General features: G+C 51.0%; 5 protein-coding genes across 5 annotated transcripts; 3 read left to right on the top strand and 2 right to left on the bottom strand.

Annotated features, from left to right (window-relative positions):
- Positions 1-601: 601 nt before the first annotated feature.
- N7446_001211 (uncharacterized protein) lies at positions 602-6,223 on the bottom strand (the record flags this gene model as incomplete). The annotated part of the gene is made up of 5 exons (XM_058509960.1): positions 602-736; positions 798-5,512; positions 5,568-6,004; positions 6,061-6,087; positions 6,141-6,223. 5 exons carry the CDS (start codon positions 6,221-6,223, stop codon positions 602-604), a joined length of 5,397 nt encoding a protein of 1,798 aa, XP_058375496.1.
- Positions 6,224-6,721: 498 nt separating this feature from the next.
- Positions 6,722-8,091, top strand: N7446_001212 (uncharacterized protein; the record flags this gene model as incomplete). The annotated part of the gene is made up of 3 exons (XM_058509961.1): positions 6,722-7,008; positions 7,069-7,266; positions 7,332-8,091. The coding sequence occupies 3 exons, from the start codon at positions 6,722-6,724 to the stop codon at positions 8,089-8,091; spliced, it is 1,245 nt and encodes a 414-aa protein (XP_058375497.1).
- Positions 8,092-9,718: 1,627 nt separating this feature from the next.
- N7446_001213 (Zn(II)2Cys6 transcription factor) lies at positions 9,719-12,208 on the top strand (the record flags this gene model as incomplete). Its single annotated transcript, XM_058509962.1, has 5 exons — positions 9,719-9,927; positions 9,980-10,802; positions 10,872-11,045; positions 11,103-11,569; positions 11,623-12,208. The coding sequence occupies 5 exons, from the start codon at positions 9,719-9,721 to the stop codon at positions 12,206-12,208; spliced, it is 2,259 nt and encodes a 752-aa protein (XP_058375498.1).
- Positions 12,209-14,041: 1,833 nt separating this feature from the next.
- Positions 14,042-15,566, bottom strand: N7446_001214 (2-methylcitrate dehydratase; the record flags this gene model as incomplete). Its single annotated transcript, XM_058509963.1, has 2 exons — positions 14,042-15,159; positions 15,209-15,566. 2 exons carry the CDS (start codon positions 15,564-15,566, stop codon positions 14,042-14,044), a joined length of 1,476 nt encoding a protein of 491 aa, XP_058375499.1.
- A 480-nt stretch (positions 15,567-16,046) lies between these two features.
- On the top strand, positions 16,047-22,329 carry N7446_001215 (beta subunit of fatty acid synthase; the record flags this gene model as incomplete). The annotated part of the gene is made up of 5 exons (XM_058509964.1): positions 16,047-20,250; positions 20,292-21,125; positions 21,188-21,676; positions 21,734-21,849; positions 21,907-22,329. The coding sequence occupies 5 exons, from the start codon at positions 16,047-16,049 to the stop codon at positions 22,327-22,329; spliced, it is 6,066 nt and encodes a 2,021-aa protein (XP_058375500.1).
- Between the last annotated feature and the right edge of the window lie 75 nt (positions 22,330-22,404).

A 22,404-nucleotide genomic window follows, 5' to 3' on the forward strand; every position in this document is an offset into this window, starting at 1 on the left:
GGGTTTCAGAAATAATCAGTAACCAGAATAGACTCAGCGGGCAGTGTTTTCGCCCTTAATGTCGGTCCGCGCAGCTGGAGTTACTAGTGTTCTGACAACCTTCCAAGGTTGGAATGCTCTAAAAATTCTGGTGATAGTTTATGCTAACTTCCTCTCGCTCTATGAACCTTAGGAACGATCAGCCACTCTATATTGACAACTTAAATGATTTCAGGGAGATTTGAAAGAGCAACGAGAAATAGATGGAAATCAATAGGTGGAAAGACATGTAAAAGAGGACTGGGTAGACAGTTAGAAAAGATATATATTCGAAAGTAGCGCCAGACTTTTAGACGTGATGAGTAAAATGATAATAAGAAGCATTAAATCCCAGGGTCCTCTAATAGTATTAGACGAGGAAAAAAAGAGCAGGTTTCGTGTGCTGATTCAAATTTATTAAAATCCATGAGGGAGTTGGAATACTGGTAAAAACACAGGCAATTTGGGCGAATAAAAGTACCCCCACTGTTCTTCTTAGCATGCCCCCCACGTGGATATCGCGTCTTGCCCTTCGAGGCGTCTACTTGGCCTTGCTTCTCCAATGAACAGACAGCCATCACCACTATACCTCTATTGAATGGCCTCCCCCCACACTTGCCACGGCAACTGCAATGGCCATTTCGTCCGTATGGCTGATGCTCAATTGGACCCCACGCGTTCCCTTCTCCTCCGCCAACTGACGCACGTCTCCATGTAACTGCACCGGAACGATCAGCTGAGAACACAAGAAAGCAAAGGAAACCTACGCAATAACTTACATGGACCGTAGGAATGCCACCAGAACTCAGGATCTCGATATCTTTCAGAGGGGCACCCGCCCCCTTGGATGGCAACTGTAGACTCTTGAACACCGCCTCCTTGGCCGCCCACCTTCCCGCGAATGACTGTCGGGGGTCGGGCGCGCTGCGACAGTATTGCTGCTCACTGGCCGTGTAGTTACGTTCCAGAAACACGTCGTTGCCGATATTAATCGCAGTCAATGGCTCGACATCCACCCCAACATGTGATGCACCCTCTGTCAAAACCGCCTGCTCCACCCACTTCTGACATCCGTCCACCAGCCCCTCCACGCTGGGCGTCGATGGAGTTGTGACTCCTGTCCTGCCCGAACTGGTGTCAGATGCCGAGGCAGAGTCGCTGGAATGCAAATTGTTCGCATCGAAGGCGTAGTTATCCCCGACGCGAGACACTCGCGCGAATGGATCTAGGAACACCCGAGCTTCGTCCTCGGATGACCAGGCTGATGTCGTCTTGGCGTTGAAGAGAGAATTGGTAGATAGGCCCTCGATGAATGCGCGATTGGTGGTCGCCACGCGAATGGCGCACTTGACGCGATACGCTTCATACCGAGGCCGGTCAATCGCGGCAAAGACATACCGAGGGGCCAAGCCCACCACCAAACCGCTCTTCTGTCCAAATCCAAACGAGGTCAACATGATTGCTTTTACACCGGCGGTGGCAATGGCCTCGGACGGATAGATCAGATGCTCAAACTGCCTCAGCGCCAAGTCCACGTTGTCGGCATTCTTGTTACCGGGCACGACTCCTGATTGTAGGATCTGTAGCCCGCCATTGAGCATCCAGGCGCCCGCTGCACCTTTGGGATGACCTGTCAAATGCTTCTGGCACACTACGAGAAGGGGATTCCCCTTGGAGCGTCCCAGGTGCTCCATCATGGTGTTGATGACCTCGGACTCGTTCTTGTCGTTTGCCTTGGTCGAAGTGCCATGAAAAGACACAACGCCAATGTCATCAATGTCAAGACCCCAGACTGCTAACGCCGCACGGATGGGAGAGATTCCATTGTTCTGCCGCCGCAGGTCCAATCCCCAGAGATTGCGCGCTTCACGAAGGCGTTCGGCAGTGGCATTCTCGATGACATCGACCAGCCCTGGTAAGAATTGTCCGCTTTGACTGGCACGTTCTAGCTGTGAATGCTTCCAGTGCTGAATCTGAATCGCACACTCGTCGAATTGCGTCTGGCGGAATCTGGAATCCAGGAGTGGCGAGATTTGCGCCGAGATCGACTCCCTTGCAGCCGTCATGACACCTTTGCCGGGGGCAGGCACTGATCGACCGACTTTGTCGCCGGCCATCTGGGAGTGAGCAATGATTCCGTAGATTGGGACCCCCATATCAAGAGCAAGTTCCGCGGTCATCAGCACCTGAACGCCGCATCCCGCCGACTCCACAAAACCAGCCCGGGAGCTTGCCGTAGGCCTGGATATCTCGCCGGGAGCCCGTCCACGAGAAAGCTCCTCAACAGTATTGGCGGTGGCCTTCATATTTGCAAACTCGTAGGACATCTCTTCTTGCAAATCATCTGTTCCGCCCACAAGCGCCACCTGGGATTTGCCGCACTGGAGTGTTTCGCAAGCAATATCCAGCGATTCAAACGCGGTCGCACAGGTGCCCGATGGTGACTTGATGGGCCCAGCCGCCCCAAGGAGAAGCATGTTGGCCCACGCATCCATGGCATTAGCGAATGATTCTTGAAGGATATCGCTTTGGACGTTGCGATCCAGGTAGCGGTCCCTATAGACACCTCTCATGGCCAGGAGGCCGCCTGCACCAGTGCCAATACAATTGGCAACCTCGGAAACATGTACATGGCGGTAGAGCTCATAAGGGTCCTTGATCCCAGCGCTTAACATGGCCTGCGAAACGCAGCACAGCACATAGACCGTGATCGGGTCAACCTGGGAGATGATATCGTCGGGAATGCCGTAGTGCTTGGGATCCCAACCGGTGGGCAACTGTCCGGCTACCAGCCGATCAAAGGGCTCGGATCTGGGGATCAAGAAGGAAGCTCCGGCCTTGAAATGAATGTCGAAGTCGTCTCCGCCCTTGGCTGATGGGGAGATGATAACTTTGTCGCCATGCTTGAGCTTGAAGGCCTGGGCGACAGACTCAGCGGCCTGGAAGACGGGAAGATCATCCTCCACAACCACTTCCTGCAAGAACTCCTTTTTGGCTGGATCGTACCCATCGAAAAGTTCCGGCTCGACAAAGCGGATGCCGGCATGGTCTTTAATGTGCGACCCATACCGTTCCTTGAAGTCGGCGTCGTGGATGGGCTCCCCCGACTTTGCGTCCACCCAACCCACATACGGTGCACCCTTGACATTTCCGTCGACATGCTTCACGAGCCCCATGATCCACGCCATCTCGATATAGCCTTCGAGACTGAATTCATGAGCATTCTCCATCTCCCATCGTGTACGGGCGCTTCCCCATGGTCCCAGCTCCGAGTAGCCAACCACGACAATTGTCTTTTTCAAGTCAATTAGCTCACCCGGTACCTGAGTGCCCGCGGTAACGGTCTCGTACTCAGGCAGCTCGGGATGACCGACGTGGAGATTTGCCAATCGTTGCTGAGGAGGCGGGCCGTCCGTAGGGATGGATCCAAACAGAAGAGATTCTTGCCGCTCGTCTTCTGCCGCGATGGCTTTTGCCGTCCGAGACCGTGTCTGGATTTCTCGGCGCGCCTTTGAAGAAAGTTCCTTCAATCCCTGCAGCTGTTGCATACCACCGCTGATATCCGCGTATATGGGAGCATCCTCGCACAGCTGGATGATTTCAGGCGCCATGAGCGCCAGAATATTAAGAGCCATCTCGGACTGCGAGAAAGTCACCACATCGTGAATCTCAATTGCGTCCGCGACGATGTTGTTAGCGCTCATGAGGCCCGTACCACGAGTCCAGCCGATGACTGCACCGCAGATGGTCAAATAATCGGACCAACTCTCTGATTGAGATCGGTTGAAGAGGGTTTCCAGCCCAATCTTTGACTCGGAATAGAGACCATCTCCACCAAAGGTGCCATGGTTTGGCGACAGAGGAAGAATCACATGGGTAGGATTGGCGACATATCCACGACTGGCCTTTTGCTGCTTGATGCAGCCCAGCAAGCGCAGGAGGTTGACCAGCATGGCCCGCTGAGCCACTTCAGATACACCATCAAGCCCGTCGATTTCCCGACCGTTCTCCGGGATAGCCGCGAACGGAATCACACAGTCAATATCGTTCTCGCGACTTAGTATCTCAGTGTACAGGTGGGAAATGAGTGCATTGGTGTCCTGCTTGCTGGCCTGATTGAACGTGAAGACAATGAGCTCTGAGCCGCGACCGCAATGTTCTCGATACATGGACCGATAGAATTCAGAGTTGGATCGAGTTGTTGTGACAATGACCCTCGCTCCTCCGGCCAGCAAGCCCTGGACGATCTCTGCACCGATCGACCGCGCACCCGCTCCGGTGACCAGCACCGTCTTACCGGCAAAGCTCAAACCGCGAGATGTCGCTGCCTCCAACACATCGAGGAATAATAAAGTGAGATCCTCTTTGTATGTGAAGTGAACGCCTTCCTGGCGGCGCAAATGAATGAAAGGGGGTTTTGTTCGATCGGAAGCTTCGAAGCGACTGCCGCGTTTCATCAGGGCACAATAAGTGTCTGGCCTCCCAGATACGGTTCTCTGGACTTCTTGATACTCCACGATACCGTTGGATGTCACCGACGTTTTTGGACCCAAGGGCAAAGCTCTGTGCTGGAAAATGGGCTTTTTATGAACTGTATCTTGCCAGCTTTGGAGACATGACTCGAGGTAGGCACTCTTCGGATGGTTATCCAGCGTGTCTATCAACATGGACGTGTTGTAACTGACGATGTCTAAGCAACTCGCATCAGATCGATTCAAAATTCGCTGCAGACGGATTTCCATGGATAATGCATCCTGATGTTCAGTCGGCGCAGAAGATTCCAATAGCAATGCTGCAGTGTCCACTCGCGCCCAGCTCCACCAAGAATCGTACACGCGGGCTCGAAGTGGGTCGAACTTGGGCGATATCCCCGTCAAGTACTCTTCTCCCAGTTCGGCTTGCCAGAGTTCCAGTTGCCGTTCTGCTGCTTCCCAGCGCTCCTTGTTCTCAGCCACCTTTCCTATCAGATCACCCGTATCTGACTTGGTGATTCGCCCCAGAGCCTGGTAAAGAAGCTGGAATGAACCCTGCTGCTCCTGTCGCACACCCTCGACCGCTTTGCTGTCGACCATCGCATTGGGATTGGCGTCGGAAAATTCCGTTCGGTTGATTGCGGAACTAAGGGTGATTCCATTGTATTTGCTATAACGGTTGACGATGCTGTCCATGAAATCTCGGGCCTGTTGCGCATTTTCCAGTCGCACGCCCGGATCTAAAGTCACCGCAAAACACAAGACGGCTGTTTGACGTTGTGGGCCCAGCGCCCAGTGCTCCTCGAGATGAGCACCAGCAGCGGCCTGGTTCCACCCCGCGGGCAATCTGGACGAGAATAATTTGGATATCAGGCCAGACATGACCTTCGCTGGATGTCCTGCGAAGTTGGATTGCAAGGCGGCCCCTACGGCACTCAGAGGAAGATCCTCACAGCCATCCGGGGTACCACCAAACTCGGCCATCAAGTCTCCAACGAGTTCGTTTTGCAATGTGGATTTGCCTGTTGTCACTTAACATGTGTTTACTCGCTTTAGGATATGGGGTATTGAGCTTACCTCCCGATAAATCACGAATTGATTTCTCTGTCGGAACCTCATCAAACGGCCGCTTCAATTTCTGTGCTGTCAATGCGATGACAATGTCCAAGGCACTGAGGAGTTTGTCCTCCACGGGAACCACCACGAGCGACGGGGCCACCAAAGGCTCAGCCTCGGGGCTATTAGTTACCACTGGGGTAGCGGTAGGTATTGTCTCAGGGTTTGGTGTTTTGACCGGGGCAGGCAACTGAGGCTCTTCAGACTGATAGCAAATATCTTCGTAGTCGTCCGAATACGACAGAAACTGGCGTCGTAGCAAGCGAAGCTGATCCTGCAGCTGATACTTCTTGCTTGCCGTCTTTCTTCCCATCGCGGATAGGACCTTTGCAGGTCCAACTTCGATGTATCGCTCCACCCCATTGCGCTGCGTCAAGAAGTGATCTTGAGTTTCAATCCTGGTTCTGGGTTAATCTAAATATCTTCCGCTCTCAGCTGGTTGCCATCTACTCACCAACGCACTGGAAAGGCAAACTGGTATCTAAGAGATGCATCAGCCTCACAACTTCTCCACGATGGCAACGCGATACTCACGCCAGCAATTCTATGAGCAAAGTTCGGGCCAGCGCCCGTTCTTGCTGGTCCAGCTCTCTATTCGACATTTGTTTGGTTTGCATTGCGGATGCTTTCTGGTGTGTTCCAGTGGGCTCAATTTGCACGAAGCCTGCTGCCTGAAGTGGGGTGCTTAATTCCTGGTTACTCACGGATCATATACGGATTCTCTGTGAGGAGGCTATTCACAGTCACCTTCTCCGGTTACACGGAAGCCCGGCATGTTGGCCGACACGCTCTGTTGAGACGGCCCGAAACTATCGAAGCCCACGGGCGATATATTTCCGGTGGAGAAATCGGCACAATAGGACCAGCAGCCCCATTGGGACTCGTCCGGCAGCCGGCGACCGACAACCGACATCGGGTGTCGAAGCAATAGAAACGGTGGGCTTTTGATGCTATGAGGGTAAATTCATGAGTCCGGAAGGCTGATAGTATAAAAGATTCCTGGCAATATAAGTGGCTGCTTGGGTCCAGTTGTTGCAATCGCCGCCGTGAAGATTTACCTAATTTGCTACTGAAGCCACAACCATCGCTATTCGTCTATTTTACAATACAAAGTCATGCCCGCATCGGAAACTACCAAGACAAATGTCCACAATGGCACATCGAACGGCAATGGGGTAAAGATTGAGAAAGGAGACCCCCCTGTCCTGCACGTCGTGGATAGTCGTACTGGGAATTACTATCCCATTCCCATTGTCCACAATGCTATCAGTGCCAGCGCGTTCAAGCAGGTCAAGGCGCCTGAAAATCCAGAGCACCCGGAAGATCAAGTAGATCAGGGCATTCGAGTTTTCGATCCCGGATTCTCCAATACTGCCGTCGGCGAAAGCCAGATCACATTCATGTATGCACGCTGAACCCAATTCCGTCCATGTAAGAAACGCAGAATCTAAATGACGTCCAGCGATGGATTGAAAGGCACGATTCAATATAGGGGATATCCAATTGCGGACATTGTCGGCCACAAGAAGTTCATCGACACGGCCCATCTTCTCATCTGGGGGAATTGGCCCTCTCCGGATGAATCTCAGAACCTGCAAAAGAAATTGAACAACGTCCCATTAGTTGATGAGTCTATTTTCAACGTGATCCGCTCGTTCCCGTAAGTCTGCTCTCGCACCGCATTGATTGCAAACTCGCGTCTTGGAACTCACACGCTCCCCCTAGGCGAAGCTCGTCAATCATCGGGATGATGATCGCTGGACTGTCTGCGGTTCAATCGAGTCAAATGGATCGTATTCCTGCTCATGTAGCGAAAAACCTGTACCTAGGAAACTTGGAGCTAGTTGACGAGCAGATCATTTACCTCATGGCTACCCTGCCCATGGTGACAGCGGCTGTCTACTGTCATCATCTTGATCGTCCATTCACGCCACCAAAGCCTGGTCTGTCGTATATTGAAAACTTCCTGCTCATGATGGGCCATGTCGAGACTTCTACCGGCCTGCCCAATCCGCAGTACGTGGATCGAATCGAGCGACTCTGGGTGCTGATCGCCGATCACGAGATGACCTGCTCAACCGCGGCTTTCTTACAGACTGCATCTTCGCTGCCAGATGTCTTTTCTTGCATGATCTCGGCGATCTCGGCGCTCTATGGCCCCCTGCATGGCGGCGCCATCGAGGTCGCTTACAAGAACTTTGAGGAGATTGGATCTGCAGAAAACGTTGCTGCAAAGATCGAACGTGTTAAAGCGGGCAAGGAACGACTCTATGGCTACGGACATCGTATCTATCGAGTGACCGATCCTCGTTTCACGTTCATTCGTCAAATCCTGGACGAGCTGGCGGAGGAAATCTCCCGCGACCCGGTGCTGCAGATCGCGTTCGAAGTGGATCGCGTCGCGTCCCAGGATGAGTACTTCACGTCGCGGAAATTGCGGCCGAACGCCGATCTTTTCGCGGCCCTCGTATACAAGGCCATGTAAATTCGCCCTTAACGGATAACGTGGAGAATTTAGCTAACTATAGACGTCTGCCTTGTTTAGGGGCTTCCCTAGCGAATTTATTCTCCCTCTCTCCCTTCTCTCACGGACCCAGGGATTCATGGCACACTGGAGGGAGGCAATGGGTAAGTTATGCAGCGTGAAATCTTTCCTGAATTGGGCATCTCACTAATGGATTTCCAGCGGGAACGGCGCGGATCTGGCGCCCCAGCCAAATTTACACGGGCCATTTGAATCGGACCATGTATCAGTAAAGGGCAGTGGCGGAAGAAGGCGCCTTTTAGATACCCACACCGGGAGTATAGATAGCCAACGGCGACAATTCAGATAAATATTGATTTTGGGAAACTCAAGCCGTGAAATGTTCCGATTATTTGCCTCTAGTGCTTAAGAGAGGATTCGTCATTTCATGCCAACTACCGGGATCTGACTCCTTCACGGATAGAGCGCAAATTGGACTGTCAGATAAAAATCTATACTTAGGGTACGCCGGTAAGATAACACCATGGAAAGTGGATCACGAAGAAGCTCTTCCAACCAGACGGACAGTCGCAATTGACTTTCTGCAGGTTTCGGCCGGAGAAAGACACATTTACCATTTACCGCATGAGGAATGCGCTTAGTAAGATGACTCCATGGCGAAGGAGGGACTGGTGCCAACCCTTTTTTCTTCTCACAACGGAGATAGCAGGATGATGATATGCCAATCACGACTGCTTCACAGTGAGATCGAGGGTGTAGCGGGGCCCGCAATAAAGCCAGGACGTTCCAGGTCTACCGGTGTTCTACAACCCTGAAGCCGATTGTATTGCCACCTGTGCTTCACGACATTGCTGTTTGGTTGAAGGGCACCCTGTCGATCACTGACCGAGGTCGTGGCACGGCTGCGGGCGTAGAGGAAGCTATCGCAATCTGGGATAGCCCCCCTCCTTCCCGCCACTCATACCACACAGAATACGAGCTTTGACGTCAATCTGGGCGTAAAAAGTACTTCCAAACCCTAATGTTCCCAGATATGAACAAATACATCGCCAAGGAATCCCACTGCAGAAGTCGTCACTTCACGGATCCTTCCCGTCATGAAGTCGCACATATACTTTGTAGCGTTTTTATCAGGGCTTATCACTATAACCCCGGTCCAATCATCTTTGAGAATCATGATGCAGAATAGTTGATCTGTAGCATTGACCCTCGCGATCGACACTCATGAACGTCAGCTCGCCTATCAGGGTTGCAGCAACTATGCCGTGTCGGAGGATTCACACTAGCGTTAATCAAGCTCATCCTTACCCATCATCAAGATGCTTATCCTAGATATCTAGTCAACCTCAAGAAACTTCATGGTTCTGAGCTGTTTCTCATTCAGACGTGACTAGTCTTTAGGCTGTTTTATATCTGCAGTAATATCTTTAGCCCATAACTTAGCGTATGATGTCGTCTTAGGCCCTGATGTGCAATCACTGTTGTGCCCCAAGGGCATTGATATTTCGATGGCGTCCATTCCCAATAATTGGCATTCTGAGGCCCATTCTTTTGTTGTGTCAGGATACTTCGCTTTCATCCACCCGCGTGATATCCTTTTTTCCCCTCCTTTTTGCCATTAACGCCCATGATGAACGATCCAGATTCGACAGGACCGAATCGGGACGAAGGAAATCCCACCGCGCAGCAGGCGGCCTACGAACCTGCTTGCGACGAATGTAGGGTTCGCAAGGTCAAATGCAACAAGGAGTATCCAAAATGCTCCAGTTGCCGCAAATCCAATCTCCCGTGTGGATTCTCCAACAAGGGCAAGCGGGTGAACCACACCAAGAGACTGTATGTGTTATCTTCCCGGCGCAGGACCTTTCTGACTCTATTGATTTATCAGGATCAATGACGTTGAACTTCTTGGAAGTCGCCTGGGCAAGATCGAGGATGCGCTGACCCGATGCCTCTCCGCAGTGGAAGCCTCGAGTTCGATACATGGCCATTCCACGCAAACCGCCTCTCCCAAATATCTATCCACTTATGGTCAGATGGATTTATCAGAAGATTTTGACATGAGTCCAGAACACTTAGACGGCAGCTCAGATGATTCTCAATCTAATCGGTATTACTTATTTGTTGGGGAGCACGGATACGAGAGATTCTATGGGCCGAGCTCAATGTTTTCGCTATATGCGGAAGCTCAAACCGCCTGCAGTCGGCTGATGTCGTCGTTGTCAGGCTATGATGGGGATAAATCTCTCCAACCGCCTGTTTCAGTGGTTACCGGGCGACTACAAGACGCAACAAATCTCTTCCAGACGATGTCAAAGGAAAGCCCATCGGTCGTGGAACCTGATCTAGGAGACTTCGTCCCATCCATTCCCCCTCGAGTGCTAATGGAAGTCTTCCTGGAGACCTATCTGACCGACCTCAGCCCCCTATTACCAATTTTCGATCATCGGAGTATCTTAGCCGCCATGCAGGAGCAGTACGCATCGGACACCGAGTCACCCGATCTCGCCTGGATTACTTCATTTAATCACATTCTCCTACAAACCCTCGCTGCTAAGCTCAATGCTTCGCGGAAGTCTGGGCTTCTGGGTTGTGGCACTCTTGAGAATGGCCTCATATCTAATCTTCTCCAGAATGCTAAAAGATGCTGTAATAACTTTGAAAAGCTTCTCAAGCCCCGTGTGGCCAATGTTCAAGCTCTTCTGAGCCTGGTAAGCTGTTTGGAATACGATTACGTTATTTGAAATGGTGTGACTAACGTTAACTCAACTTTCGTACAGGCTCTGATTGCCTTGAAATACTTTTCGTTCACAACGTTCGAGGCTCTCTTTTCGCAGGCGTGCCAGCTTTCCAAATCTATCGGCCTCCACCACAACATTTCTAGGGCCGGCCCGACAAATGAATACCTTGAGACTGAGCGTCAAAACTTGTTTTGGTCCCTTTTTATTGTTGATGTGATTTGCCCACGCGATCCCCACTGGAGAGTTGTTTCTCACCCTGATAAATTATAGAAACACGCTTCGTTGATCGCTGGCAAACCCTGTTTGCTACCGTCATATGACTGCAGCGTCCCTCTGCCAACGGTCGATAACCACTTCACTGCTCGAGTGCACCTTGCTCATATTCAAGAAGACCTCTACCGCAATCTCTATTCTGCCGAAGTGTGCCATATTGGTCGAGATTCGATCAATCGTCGTGCCAATAACATCGGGCGGCGGCTTCAATCCTGGGCAGCTCAACATGAACCCGTGCTGTCCCCGACTGGTTCTGGCCCTGTTCCGTCTCCGAATAAGTACTGTGCCATGGAGCTGAGGTATGCACTTTCGACCTGTTGGGTTCTGATACAGCGTCGTATGGTTGCCACCCAAAGTAAGAATACCTCTATAGAGCACGCTCGGGCCAGTCTTACTTTGTTCAAGGAATTTTGCCTGAGCTATCAGCCTGGAGATGGCTTCTCAGGCTTTGGGGTTTTTGACAAGTATGTGCCGCTGTTCAAGTGTCTGTTTCAACCCTCTGATCTGTCTTCGTTAGTATTTGCCTCAATTACTCCATGATATCCTTTCTGGAAGTTTTCATTCACCTACTTGACAACTATGAGTCCGAGGACCAACCTGACTATGATTCACTTTCATTCTTCGCCTCCAAGGCCGAATGTTTGGCCGCAATGACAGCTTCTGGGTCATATTCTTCAAAGATCAGACATGTGACTGATCACTGTAATCAAGTTGCCGAGAGTCTTAGATCTTTGAAGGAGGGGGGCCGGGCTCAATCGCTATCAGCAGCCGTATCTTCCCGGGGGACGACTCTTTCCAACGGTCATTCTACGGGACAGGGTTCTTTTGAACCAGACGCGTTGAGAACTCCTTCTGGAATCTCGGGCGCTCGAGACCAATTTTGGGATGTCTTTTCATATCCTTTGGAAGGCTCGCTGGGTTTTGACAAAATGACAGCGGGGAATAGAGAACAAACTGACCATGGCTCTCTCGTGGAATGCAACAGTCAATTCCTGATGCCTGACGGTATAGGCTCCAATATAATGCCACCTGACCCTGTCGACTTCCACTCTATTCTGGATGCATTCTCTGGCGATAATCATGGGTTTGGTGGGGCTGTCTAAGTGAGAAGACCAACAGGTCGACATTGCGTGATTATTTATGGAAGGACGACGGCGTTGAACTTGTTGTTTTGTTTTTCTTGTGGTTGCACTTTTCAGTGCCATGCAGATCATATTCGACCTTGGAATTTAGATACCGCTAAACATATTACGTGCAGGAGGAAATGACATCAACTACAATAAGGAAATCATCCATGTTCTGTAGCATTTTGAGAGTTAATACATGTTGTTTGGCACTGATTTATTTCCAGTAAATAGTTCTCGATGCGCAAAATAGTTAGGAAGAGAGATAATCGGGTCGTCGAACGCGGCCACCAGGCGGTGTCCGGGTTCCCGGGCGTAATCTCACTTTTCTCAATTCCATCAACAAATTCATTGAATTTAAATAGCATCACCTTCTAAATCAATACAAGAAAGATCATCAATCCATTTCCGAGGCCTCTCTTCATCATAATCTGACCCAATTTCTCCTATATCCTCGATTTCTCCGTCGGCAATTGCTTTTAAAATAGCTACATCCCGCCAGGCTTTCTTCGAACGATTGAATGATTGTAGCCTTTCTTTATCAACCCGATCATTTATGTGCTTTTTACAATCCTTAACCAAACGAGGGCCTATTTCCGGAAGCCTTCGCTTGGTCTTAGCGGTATTAGAACGCTTCTTGCGCCGTAGAATTCGCAGATTGTCTTCCGCAAACTGAGCCCCGACCTCAGCGAGAACGAGGCCACCCGCTAGTATCTAAGCGGGGCTTTATCGCACCTTCGGGGAGATTGTCGAGTCATTTTGAATATGCTTTATAACCTTAGTGCTTACCTTTCTCAGTTTTTGTACTATCTCGGACGGGGTATTAGGCAATAAGCTTGATAGTCGTGGTGGTGTAGTTCCGGAAGTAATATCGTGGATAATACGCATTCGATACTAGTAAGGGATTCAGCTTATCCGCCGGTATTATTTTTGGAATTTCCCCGGGCTGAAACAACGTCCTAGGCCTTGCCTTCGCCAATTCGGAACCCGGTTTCGTCGAAATTATATAGATTCTTCGGGGTAATTCCATAGGTTTGAAGCGTATTTTGTAGGCGCTCGTACCAACAAATAAAATAACCAGGTTCGCAGACTTCGTATCGTGCTTTTGCTATCGGCTTTTGCTTAATAGTTTCAAAGTTTGGAGGTAGACGGGCGATAAAGTCGTACGCCTAGTTTTTCCGAGCGTGCGGGTAGGTTCATAACGTCGAACAATTTGTAGAGCAGTAGCCTGAATCTGCCCTACGGTTGGGGGAGAATAGGCCTGGTCCAAGGTATCGATCCATAGAATTAAGGCTTTCTCTTGCTCGGGTTCTAGTGCTCTGTTGGATGGGATGCGATTGTGACTAGACTTATGGCCTTTTAAGGCGGCCCCTCAGTATGCTAGACGTAATGCCAAATTCCCGGGCGATCGCCGAGACGTTAGGTTTCTGGGTGGCAGAGCATACTGCTAAGGCATTGGAGATACGGTCTTCTAATTCTTAAGACATAATTATGAAGAAGGTGGAATGGAGAAAAGTAAGATTACGCCCGGAAACCCGGACACCGCCTGGTGGCCGCGTTCGACGACCGGATTATATACTTGTCTCACCGGGAAGTAAAATCTAATATGTGGATCCAGCGTGCTTTCTTGTTCCTGGAAGGTACAAGAAGTGTAAAAAGAATTACGGATCTCGATTTTTATAATATAATGAACAGACTCGATACATTATTCAAAACCAATTGATGCGTGGGTGCTATGTACTTGTACTAGTGATTTCTGGTGGTCCCGGATTCTCCAGCGCAGATCGTCATTACCCCTTGATGATCCTCGACCTACGGACGAAACATTTGGATAAATTGGCACGCGGGCAGTGAAATAAATTCTGCGGATGAAAGAGTGGACATGATCTCCTCCACTCGAGCAGATGGCAATCGGAGCTCAAGGTTCTTTACAGCTTTGAGATGGACGCGATCCAGGGTTCCCTCGCGACGGACATGGCCCAACGGGTATGGAATGAAGACATCGGGAAGCTGCGTGCCATCGGTCAGGGTGACAGAAAGCGCATTGGCTACACTGCGCATGTTGGGATCGTGATAATCGCGGGTGAATGTCGGGTCTTCGGCCATGGTGATCTTCTGACGCAAGAGCTCCACGCGTTCGTCAGTAGCCCATCGGCTGTTGTTTTGGTAATCGGCCGTCTCGATCTGCGCGCCCTTCAGCAACACCACGGCTACCATATATCGCAGACAGTGATCGCGATCGGCGGGGTTGTGTAGCGCCCCGTTTTTATTGATAATGATCATTCCGGCCTCTTGGGTGCGTACATGGATACTTCCAATGTCGACTGCCGGATCGAGCCCTTTCTGTCGCATTGTGTCACCAATTTCGAGGGCAGCTTCGATTGCCGTCATTCCGTGCCCCTCAGCTGTGTTGATCTTGAAAAGCACGGTTTCGACGACCCACGTTCCAAAGGGGCGAGGTAATTCAAATGCTTTGCCTTTGAATAACACATCATAAAAACCCCATCGTGGGGTAGTCAAGGCCGTCGCAGCGCCCGGCTGATCGGCGCGTGCCAGTAAGGCGAGATGGACAGCGCGCATGCATGCATCCCCGGCTGCCCACCCCTTGCGAGGGCCTGTATTCGGGGCCTGTCTATATACGCGCAGCGGGTGGCCGTCCATCCACGCATGAGAGACTGCGCTTTTGGCTTGCTCGGTCGAGAGACCAAGCAGCCAAGAGATGACAGCGGTCGATGCAACTTTGACAAGAATGACATGATCAAGGCCCACTTTGTTGAAGGCGTTTGCAACCTGGAAGCAGCCTTGGATCTCGTATGCTTTGATCAATGCGGATAAGACCTGACCCATGGTGATAAGCTGCGATTGGTCCCCATTGACCAAAGCTAACTGACTACAGATATCTGCTGCAGCCAGTATACCTCCCAGGTTATCTGTATAGCGTGTTAGTGACAAACAAGATTTGATTTGAGTGAAATCTACCTGAGGGGTGGCCCCATTCAGCCCCCGGAAATGCATCGTTATGATCTAAGTACCGGATCATCGTTCCCATATCGAAAGCGCCTTTGAGTATATCGAGCTGGTAGGATGTTCCCGGGAGTCGGAAAAGACCCGACACACCTGGTGCGAGGGGAAGAGCCGGTCCTAGGAGTCGGGCGCATTCTGGACTTTTGTCGACGCTTTCTAACGCGGCCCCAAGGGCATCTATTAGAGCCGCCTTGGCCCGTACCCAAGCTTTTTCCTCGGTAATCTCGTAGTTGTAGACATAGTCCACGATAGAGATGATGATTTCGTCGTAGCCGTGACTTGAATTGTCGTCTGGGTCGGGTATGGTCGCCATTGTACTTTTTGGTTGAGACTGCGCGGCGACTTAGAGACGAGATATTATTCGCATCGAGTCTGTATCCCAAAGGTATTTTAACACCCAAGAACGCAAAAATTCCACTGAGCATTAGCTGTTCTCGCCGAGCCTCGGAAAAAGGTAGACAATACGCCTAGGGCTGAGACGAATTCCCTTCGGCTCGCGGCCGCCGACCTCCAGGTCGGGCTGAACAGCACCGACCACGGCCCAAATTGCACGGCGCATGGAGAAACACCAACAATTTCTCCCCTTTTGGTGAGATCGTCCACCTCCAACTCGCTTTGAGCAGTAATGGCGAAGTAGTTGCCCTGTTATAGTATTATATTAGAATCCATCCAGCGGACTTCGTGGATCAATACGCACAAGCTCTCTTACCCAATTACATCGAATTACTTTATTATTTTCGTTCGTTCTTCCTCTATTGAACGGACCAGAATTCCAAGACGATAGACTGCCGCCATGACTTCGGCGCTGGAGGTCATCTCTCCATCCTCCGGAATATGCACGCCCAGTACGTCTTCAGCAGCTCACCTGCTCGATTTCTATCTACAATACGGCGAGATTGTGGCATCGTTACCGGTCGATGCGCATATCATCCCCACGCTCCACTCCTACAGAATCCCATTTTTGGAGAAGTTCTCCAATCCAGCAAGTAACGGGGAAACCCAGACCGCACCCCAGTCGGCAGAGACTCTTTCCCTGCAGTTCTTGGGGCATTTGATACACAATGGTGTCTCTGCCGACATCGTTGACACATTACTTCGATCGTTTGAATCACGATATGTGCGCAACTCTGATATCCACAGCGTGATAACTGGGACATCAGATCCCGTGGCTAGTCGAAGGAATGCGTTGAGAAATTATTTTTCCGCGATGGAATATGTTTCGATCACTCTGACCCCTGCGAAGAGTGCTTTATTCCAGTCTACTCACACTGGTATGTCCAAAGTCATGATGTTGTTTGGTGGCCAGGGTTCAGCCAACGCTTCCTGTGTGCGGGAGCTGAGAATTCTCAATACGACCTATCGATGTCTGTTGCGACGTCTCATTGACACCATCACGCCAGTGCTCGCATCACTGTGTCAGCGCCCTCACACGAAGCAGTTTTTTGCAGGCCGAATCATCGACCTACAGTCCTGGCTCGTTGATGATCAAGAGACTCCATGTGAAGAATTTTTGAGCACAGCCCCAGTGAGCTTTCCCATCATCGGTCTTCTGGACCTGGCTCACTACTGTGTGACCTGCCATGTTTTGGGCAAATCCCCAGATGAGATGATTGCATCTTTGAATGGGGTATCAGGACATTCTCAAGGAATTGTTGTGGCAGCTGCGGTGGCCAAATCGACGTCGTGGGACGCGTTCTACACAAATGCCTCCCTTGCCATGGAGATACTTTTCTGGACCGGATTCGAGAGCCACCAAGGAGCACCACGCTGTTTCATATCCCCCGATAGCATTCAGGACTCTCTGTCGAAAGGATATGGTCAGCCATCCCCCATGCTATCAGTCAGAGGGTTAGAGCGCACCAAATTGGACGAGATTCTGCAGAAATGCAACACATATTTCTCGCTCAACAGCCAGATACATGTTGCTCTGGCGAATTCCAAGACTAATTTTGTGGTTGCCGGCCCCCAGGCCTCCCTCTATGGCCTTTGTGGGTATCTTCGAGATATCGCTGCTTCAGCAGACATGGACCAGACAAGAATTCCATTTAGCCAACGAAAGTCCGTCATCTATCACCATTTCCTCCCGATCAGCGCTCCTTTCCACACCACCTACCTGGAAGAAGCGGCCGCCAAGATCAAATATCGCCTTCATGACAAGACATTTACGACCAGTGACGGACAAGTGCAGCTGATCCACACTACCACCGGTGAGGCGATCAATATGGATGGTGAAGTTGCTCTCGTGCAGTCTGTCGTGGATGCTGTCACTACCGGCTTTGTCGACTTCCCTAGACTGTTGTCTCACCCCAACACCACACATTTTGTTGTATTCGGCCTCGGTCGCTTGGGAGAGCTGGTGAAGCAGAACCGCCAGGGTTATGGTCAACGAATCATCTGCGGAAGTGAAATTGACGTGGTCGGCCGTGACACTGGATCAAAGGTCGAACTCTTCGCATCAACCCTGCCACCCCGTGAGCTCCCTTGGGGCGTCGCATACGCACCACGATTACTACAGACACTTGATGGAATGCTGGTCCTCGATACCAAATTGAGCCGTCTGCTTCAAGTTCCTCCAGTTCTCACTGCCGGTATGACGCCGACCTCGGTTCCTTGGGACTTCGTGGCTGCGGTCATGAATGCTGGATACTACGCCGAACTAGCGGCAGGAGGCTACTATTCGGAGGACGTTCTGGAGCGTGCGATCGAGAAGTTGGTCTCTGAGATTTCACCCGCTCGTGGAATCACACTCAACCTGATTTATGTAAATCCGGAGGCAATTTCCTGGCAGACGCGACTGGTTCGCAAACTCATCCGCAATGGGACACCGATTGATGGGATCACCATCGGTGCTGGTGTCCCCTCCCTCGAAGTTGCTCTAAACTACATTGACGAAATTGGCTTGAAATACATCTCCTTCAAGCCAGGCTCTATCGACGCTATCATGGCCGTCCTCGAAATTGCGGACGGCCGCCCGGGCTTTCCGATCATTCTCCAGTGGACTGGAGGCCGAGGTGGTGGTCATCACTCCTTCGAGGATTTCCATGCGCCCATTCTGGCTACTTACCACGAATGCCGGAACAGGCAAAATGTGATTCTTGTTGCTGGAAGTGGCTTTGGAGCGGGTGAAGACACATACCCATATATGTCAGGCTCTTGGTCCAAGCAACTTGGTTATCCCATGATGCCTTTCGATGGAGTATTGCTGGGTAGTCGCCTCATGGTCTGTCGGGAAGCTCATACGAGCCCACAGGTCAAACAGCTCATCTGCCATACGCCGGGCGTGGCAGACGGCGGCTGGGAGCAAACATACACCGGCGGTGCGGGAGGCGTGATCACAGTCAAATCTGAGATGGGACAGCCAATCCATAAGATCGCCAATCGCGCTGTGCATCTCTGGGCTGAATTGGACCGAGAAATGTTCGCTCTTCCGCGCCCGAAGATGGCCGAGGCGCTCCAAAAGAAGAAGCAGTACATCATCTCGCGATTGAATAGCGACTATGCAAAACCTTGGTTTGGGCAGGACTTGACCGGAAATCCGCTCGACCTCATCGATATGACCTACACGGCGGTGCTAAAGAGATTGATCCAGCTTATGTATATCAGCCACCAGAAACGTTGGATTCACGGTTCGTACATGCGGCTAGTCTATGACTTTGCCCTACGATCCCTCGCCAGAATCTCTTTTGGGTTTGCTGTCGAACTTGACGCATTGCGAGATCCAACGAGATTCATTGAATCATTCACATCGCACTGTCCTGAAGGTGACAGGCAACAGCTGCACCCTGACGATGCGACTTTTTTCATTCAAAGATGCAAGGCTCGAGGACAGAAACCCGTCAATTTCATCCCCATTCTTGACGAGAACTTTGAGTCCTGGTTCAAGAAGGACTCCCTCTGGCAGTCGGAGGATATTGAAGCGGTTGTGGATCAAGATGTTGAGCGAGTTTGTGTTCTGCAAGGACCGGTCGCTGTCAGACATTCCATCAACCGCGATCAGTCGGCCCAGGACATATTGGGCAAAATCTCCGACTTCCATACGACCACCCTGCTTTCAGAACATTATGACGGAGACTTAAGCCGCATCCCAAAGATGAAAGACCCTGCTTCTACATCCCCACTGTCGCATTGGCCGCTGGGTCATTCCAATGAGAATACCGCCTGCATCCAGACGTTCCGTGCCCTTCCAGATGACTCAGTCGACTGGCTGGAAGTTTTGACTGCCAACTCATTTGGATGGGTGCATGATTTGGTCTGCGAATCGCATATCATCCGAAATGGTGTTCGCAGAAAGAACCATTTCCAAAATCTCTTCAAACTGAAAACAGGGCAGACACTACTTCTCGATCATGGGGCACAACGGATCGTGTTGGGCGACACTCAAAGTGGAAATAAACTCGTTGTGTTATACCGCCACGATAGCGACAATACTCTCGGGGTTGATCTATATCAGCCCAGTGACTTCACGGCCGTGTCAGCAGTCTTGTCACTTCAGTATAAGCATCTGTCAGCAGGGGTGTTGTCTGCTCTGGTCGAGCTTGATTCTGAGAGAGATGCCCGAATCAAATCTTTTTACAGCAAGCTGTGGCTTGGTTACGAAATGGATGCCAGCTCACCGCACGCTACATTTACTGCGCCAGCGATCACTTTGACTCACAAGTTGCTTGACGAGCTTCATGAGATACTGGGATCTCCACCTACCAGAGAGAGTGAGAGTGCTGTCCCCTTGGACATCGCAATTATCATTGCCTGGGAAGTGTTAGTCAAGCCTCTACTGCTTCCTGCTGTCAAGGGGGATCTGCTTCGACTGGTCCATCGCGAAAATACGACCGAGTATTGTCCGTCAGCGACACCATTTCAATTGGGCGATGCTCTTCAGTCAAGCTCTCATATCCAGAGCATCAACATTGAAGAGACAGGAAAATCACTAGTAGTCAAGGCAACCATTGAGAGGAACGGAAGCCCTGTCGCATGGGTCACGTCGACTTTTTCCTGCTGGGGTCATACACTGATTTTAATGACTGTTTTGAACGCATTAAAGAGCCCGAAATTGAGATAAAAGTATCATCCTCCATTGAGGCAGAGCTTCTACGATCGAGGAGCTGGCTCTCACTGGATGACCCCCAACTGGACCTTGTTGGGAAAACGTTGTCGTTTCGGCTCACGACACTCGCTTCCAGGAGAGACAAGCAGACATTCGAACAGCTCAGCACCACTGGGCTGGTGATTTTCAATGCTTGGAATGGTGAGAAGACCGAAATCGGTCGAGTAGCCTTCCAAGCCGGCGGCTGCAAGGGAAATCCAGTGTTGGACTTCCTCGGCCGAAAGGGAGACCCCGCCACTGAGCTGAAAGAGTTAAAGCACCCAGTGCAGCTCTACAGCGCTTCACAGGCCGTGCGGGTTCCAGAGTCTAATGAACCATACAGTCAATTCTCCAAAGACTTCAACCCAATCCACATTTCTGAAATCTTTTCGCAGTATGCGGAGCTCCCTGGCACAATTACTCACGGCATGTACACATCTGCCGCCATTCGGTCTGTCGTCGAACGGACTGCAGCGGATGGAGACATCCAGCGCTTCCGGCGATGGTCCTGCTCATTTGTTGGAATGGTGTTGCCGGGGGATCAACTGGACGTTCATGTGGACCAGATCGGCCTGGTAGAAGGCAGGCTTTTGCTGAAAGTGGCGGCCATGAACAATCGGACACAAGAGACGGTACTTCGTGGAGAGGCTGAAGTCGACCAGGCTCCCAGTGTCTACGTCTTTACCGGTCAGGGTAGTCAGTCCCTGGGGATGGGGATGACGTCTTACCAGTCCAGCCCGGCGGCAAAGAAGGTCTGGGATGATGCGGATCAATTTCTACTTGGGAAATTCGGTATGTTTGCTGCGACTCAGTCAATTTCGCTCTCCGTTTTCCTAACATAAATTGCTACCTAGGCTGGTCCGTCTTGGAGCTAGTTCGAAGCAATCCCAAGTTGCTTACGGTGTATTTCCGAGGCCAGCGCGGCCGACAGTTACGATCTAACTACATGGCGATGACAATCGACTCGTATCGCCCCGATGGCTCTGTAGTTAAAGAGCCTATTATTAAGGATCTGACGAGCGAAAGCATATCATACACCTTTTCCGATTCCCGCGGCTTGCTCTTTTCTACCCAATTCGCACAACCAATCATCGTGTTGTTGGAGCAGGCGGCCATGGCTGACTTGAAGGACCGCGGGATCATTCAGGAGGGCGCATCTTTTGCTGGCCATTCTTTGGGAGAATATGGTGCATTGTCCGCTTTTGCTGAGTTCATGCGCTTCGAAGATCTTCTCCAGGTGGTGTTTTATCGTGGTCTCGCGATGCAAATAGCCATTGAGCGTGATGATCAAGGACGCACCAACTTCTCCATGGCTGCAGTGAATCCCATCCGGGTGGGCGAATGTAAGTTGCAGACCACCACTCACAAACATGGCCTATTTGCTAACCTGCTGCTGCTAGTCTTCAAAGAAGCGGCGCTGAGAAAGCTGGTGGAGGTGATCGCGACAACGACAAATGAACTGTTGGAGATTGTCAACTTCAACGTGGAAGGCGAACAATATGTCTGTGCGGGAACGGTGAGTCTTCTTCGCCCTTTTTTTAACTAGCAGCAGACATTGACGATGTTCGGACAGCTGGAAAATCTACACGCCTTGGGGGCTACTCTCGACCATATCGCGAAAGCTCCTGGTGGAGCGATCCTAGCTCGGATGTTGATGGACAATCCTCAGTCAGAAGAATGCCTCAACATAGTGTCGCAGAAAGTCCACGAAGCTCAGCAGCTGTCCAGTCCGATTACCGTGCAACGCAGCACTGCGCTCATCCCACTTCAGGGGATTGATGTGCCGTTCCATTCAGCACATCTACGCGGCGGGGTGCCCTCATACCGGAGCTTTTTGGAGGAACGGATCCGCGACGGCGATGTCGACCCCCAACGCCTGATTGGGAAATGGATTCCCAATGTCATGGGCAAGCCATTCTCGTTGAGTTCAGAGTACCTCAAGGATGCGCATCGGTTGACCGCCAGTCCAGTTCTCGGAGAGATTCTGTCCGTTTAATTTGAATATAACTATCACCTTCAGGAGTATAATATTATGCCTATCATTTCCTTGTAGGTGTGTGCCGTACTCCCG

The sequence above is a fragment of the Penicillium canescens genome, assembly GCF_028828765.1.
Source record: "Penicillium canescens strain IBT 15451 chromosome Unknown utg000002l_segment0_segment0, whole genome shotgun sequence".
Taxonomy (NCBI): Eukaryota; Fungi; Ascomycota; class Eurotiomycetes; order Eurotiales; family Aspergillaceae; genus Penicillium; species Penicillium canescens.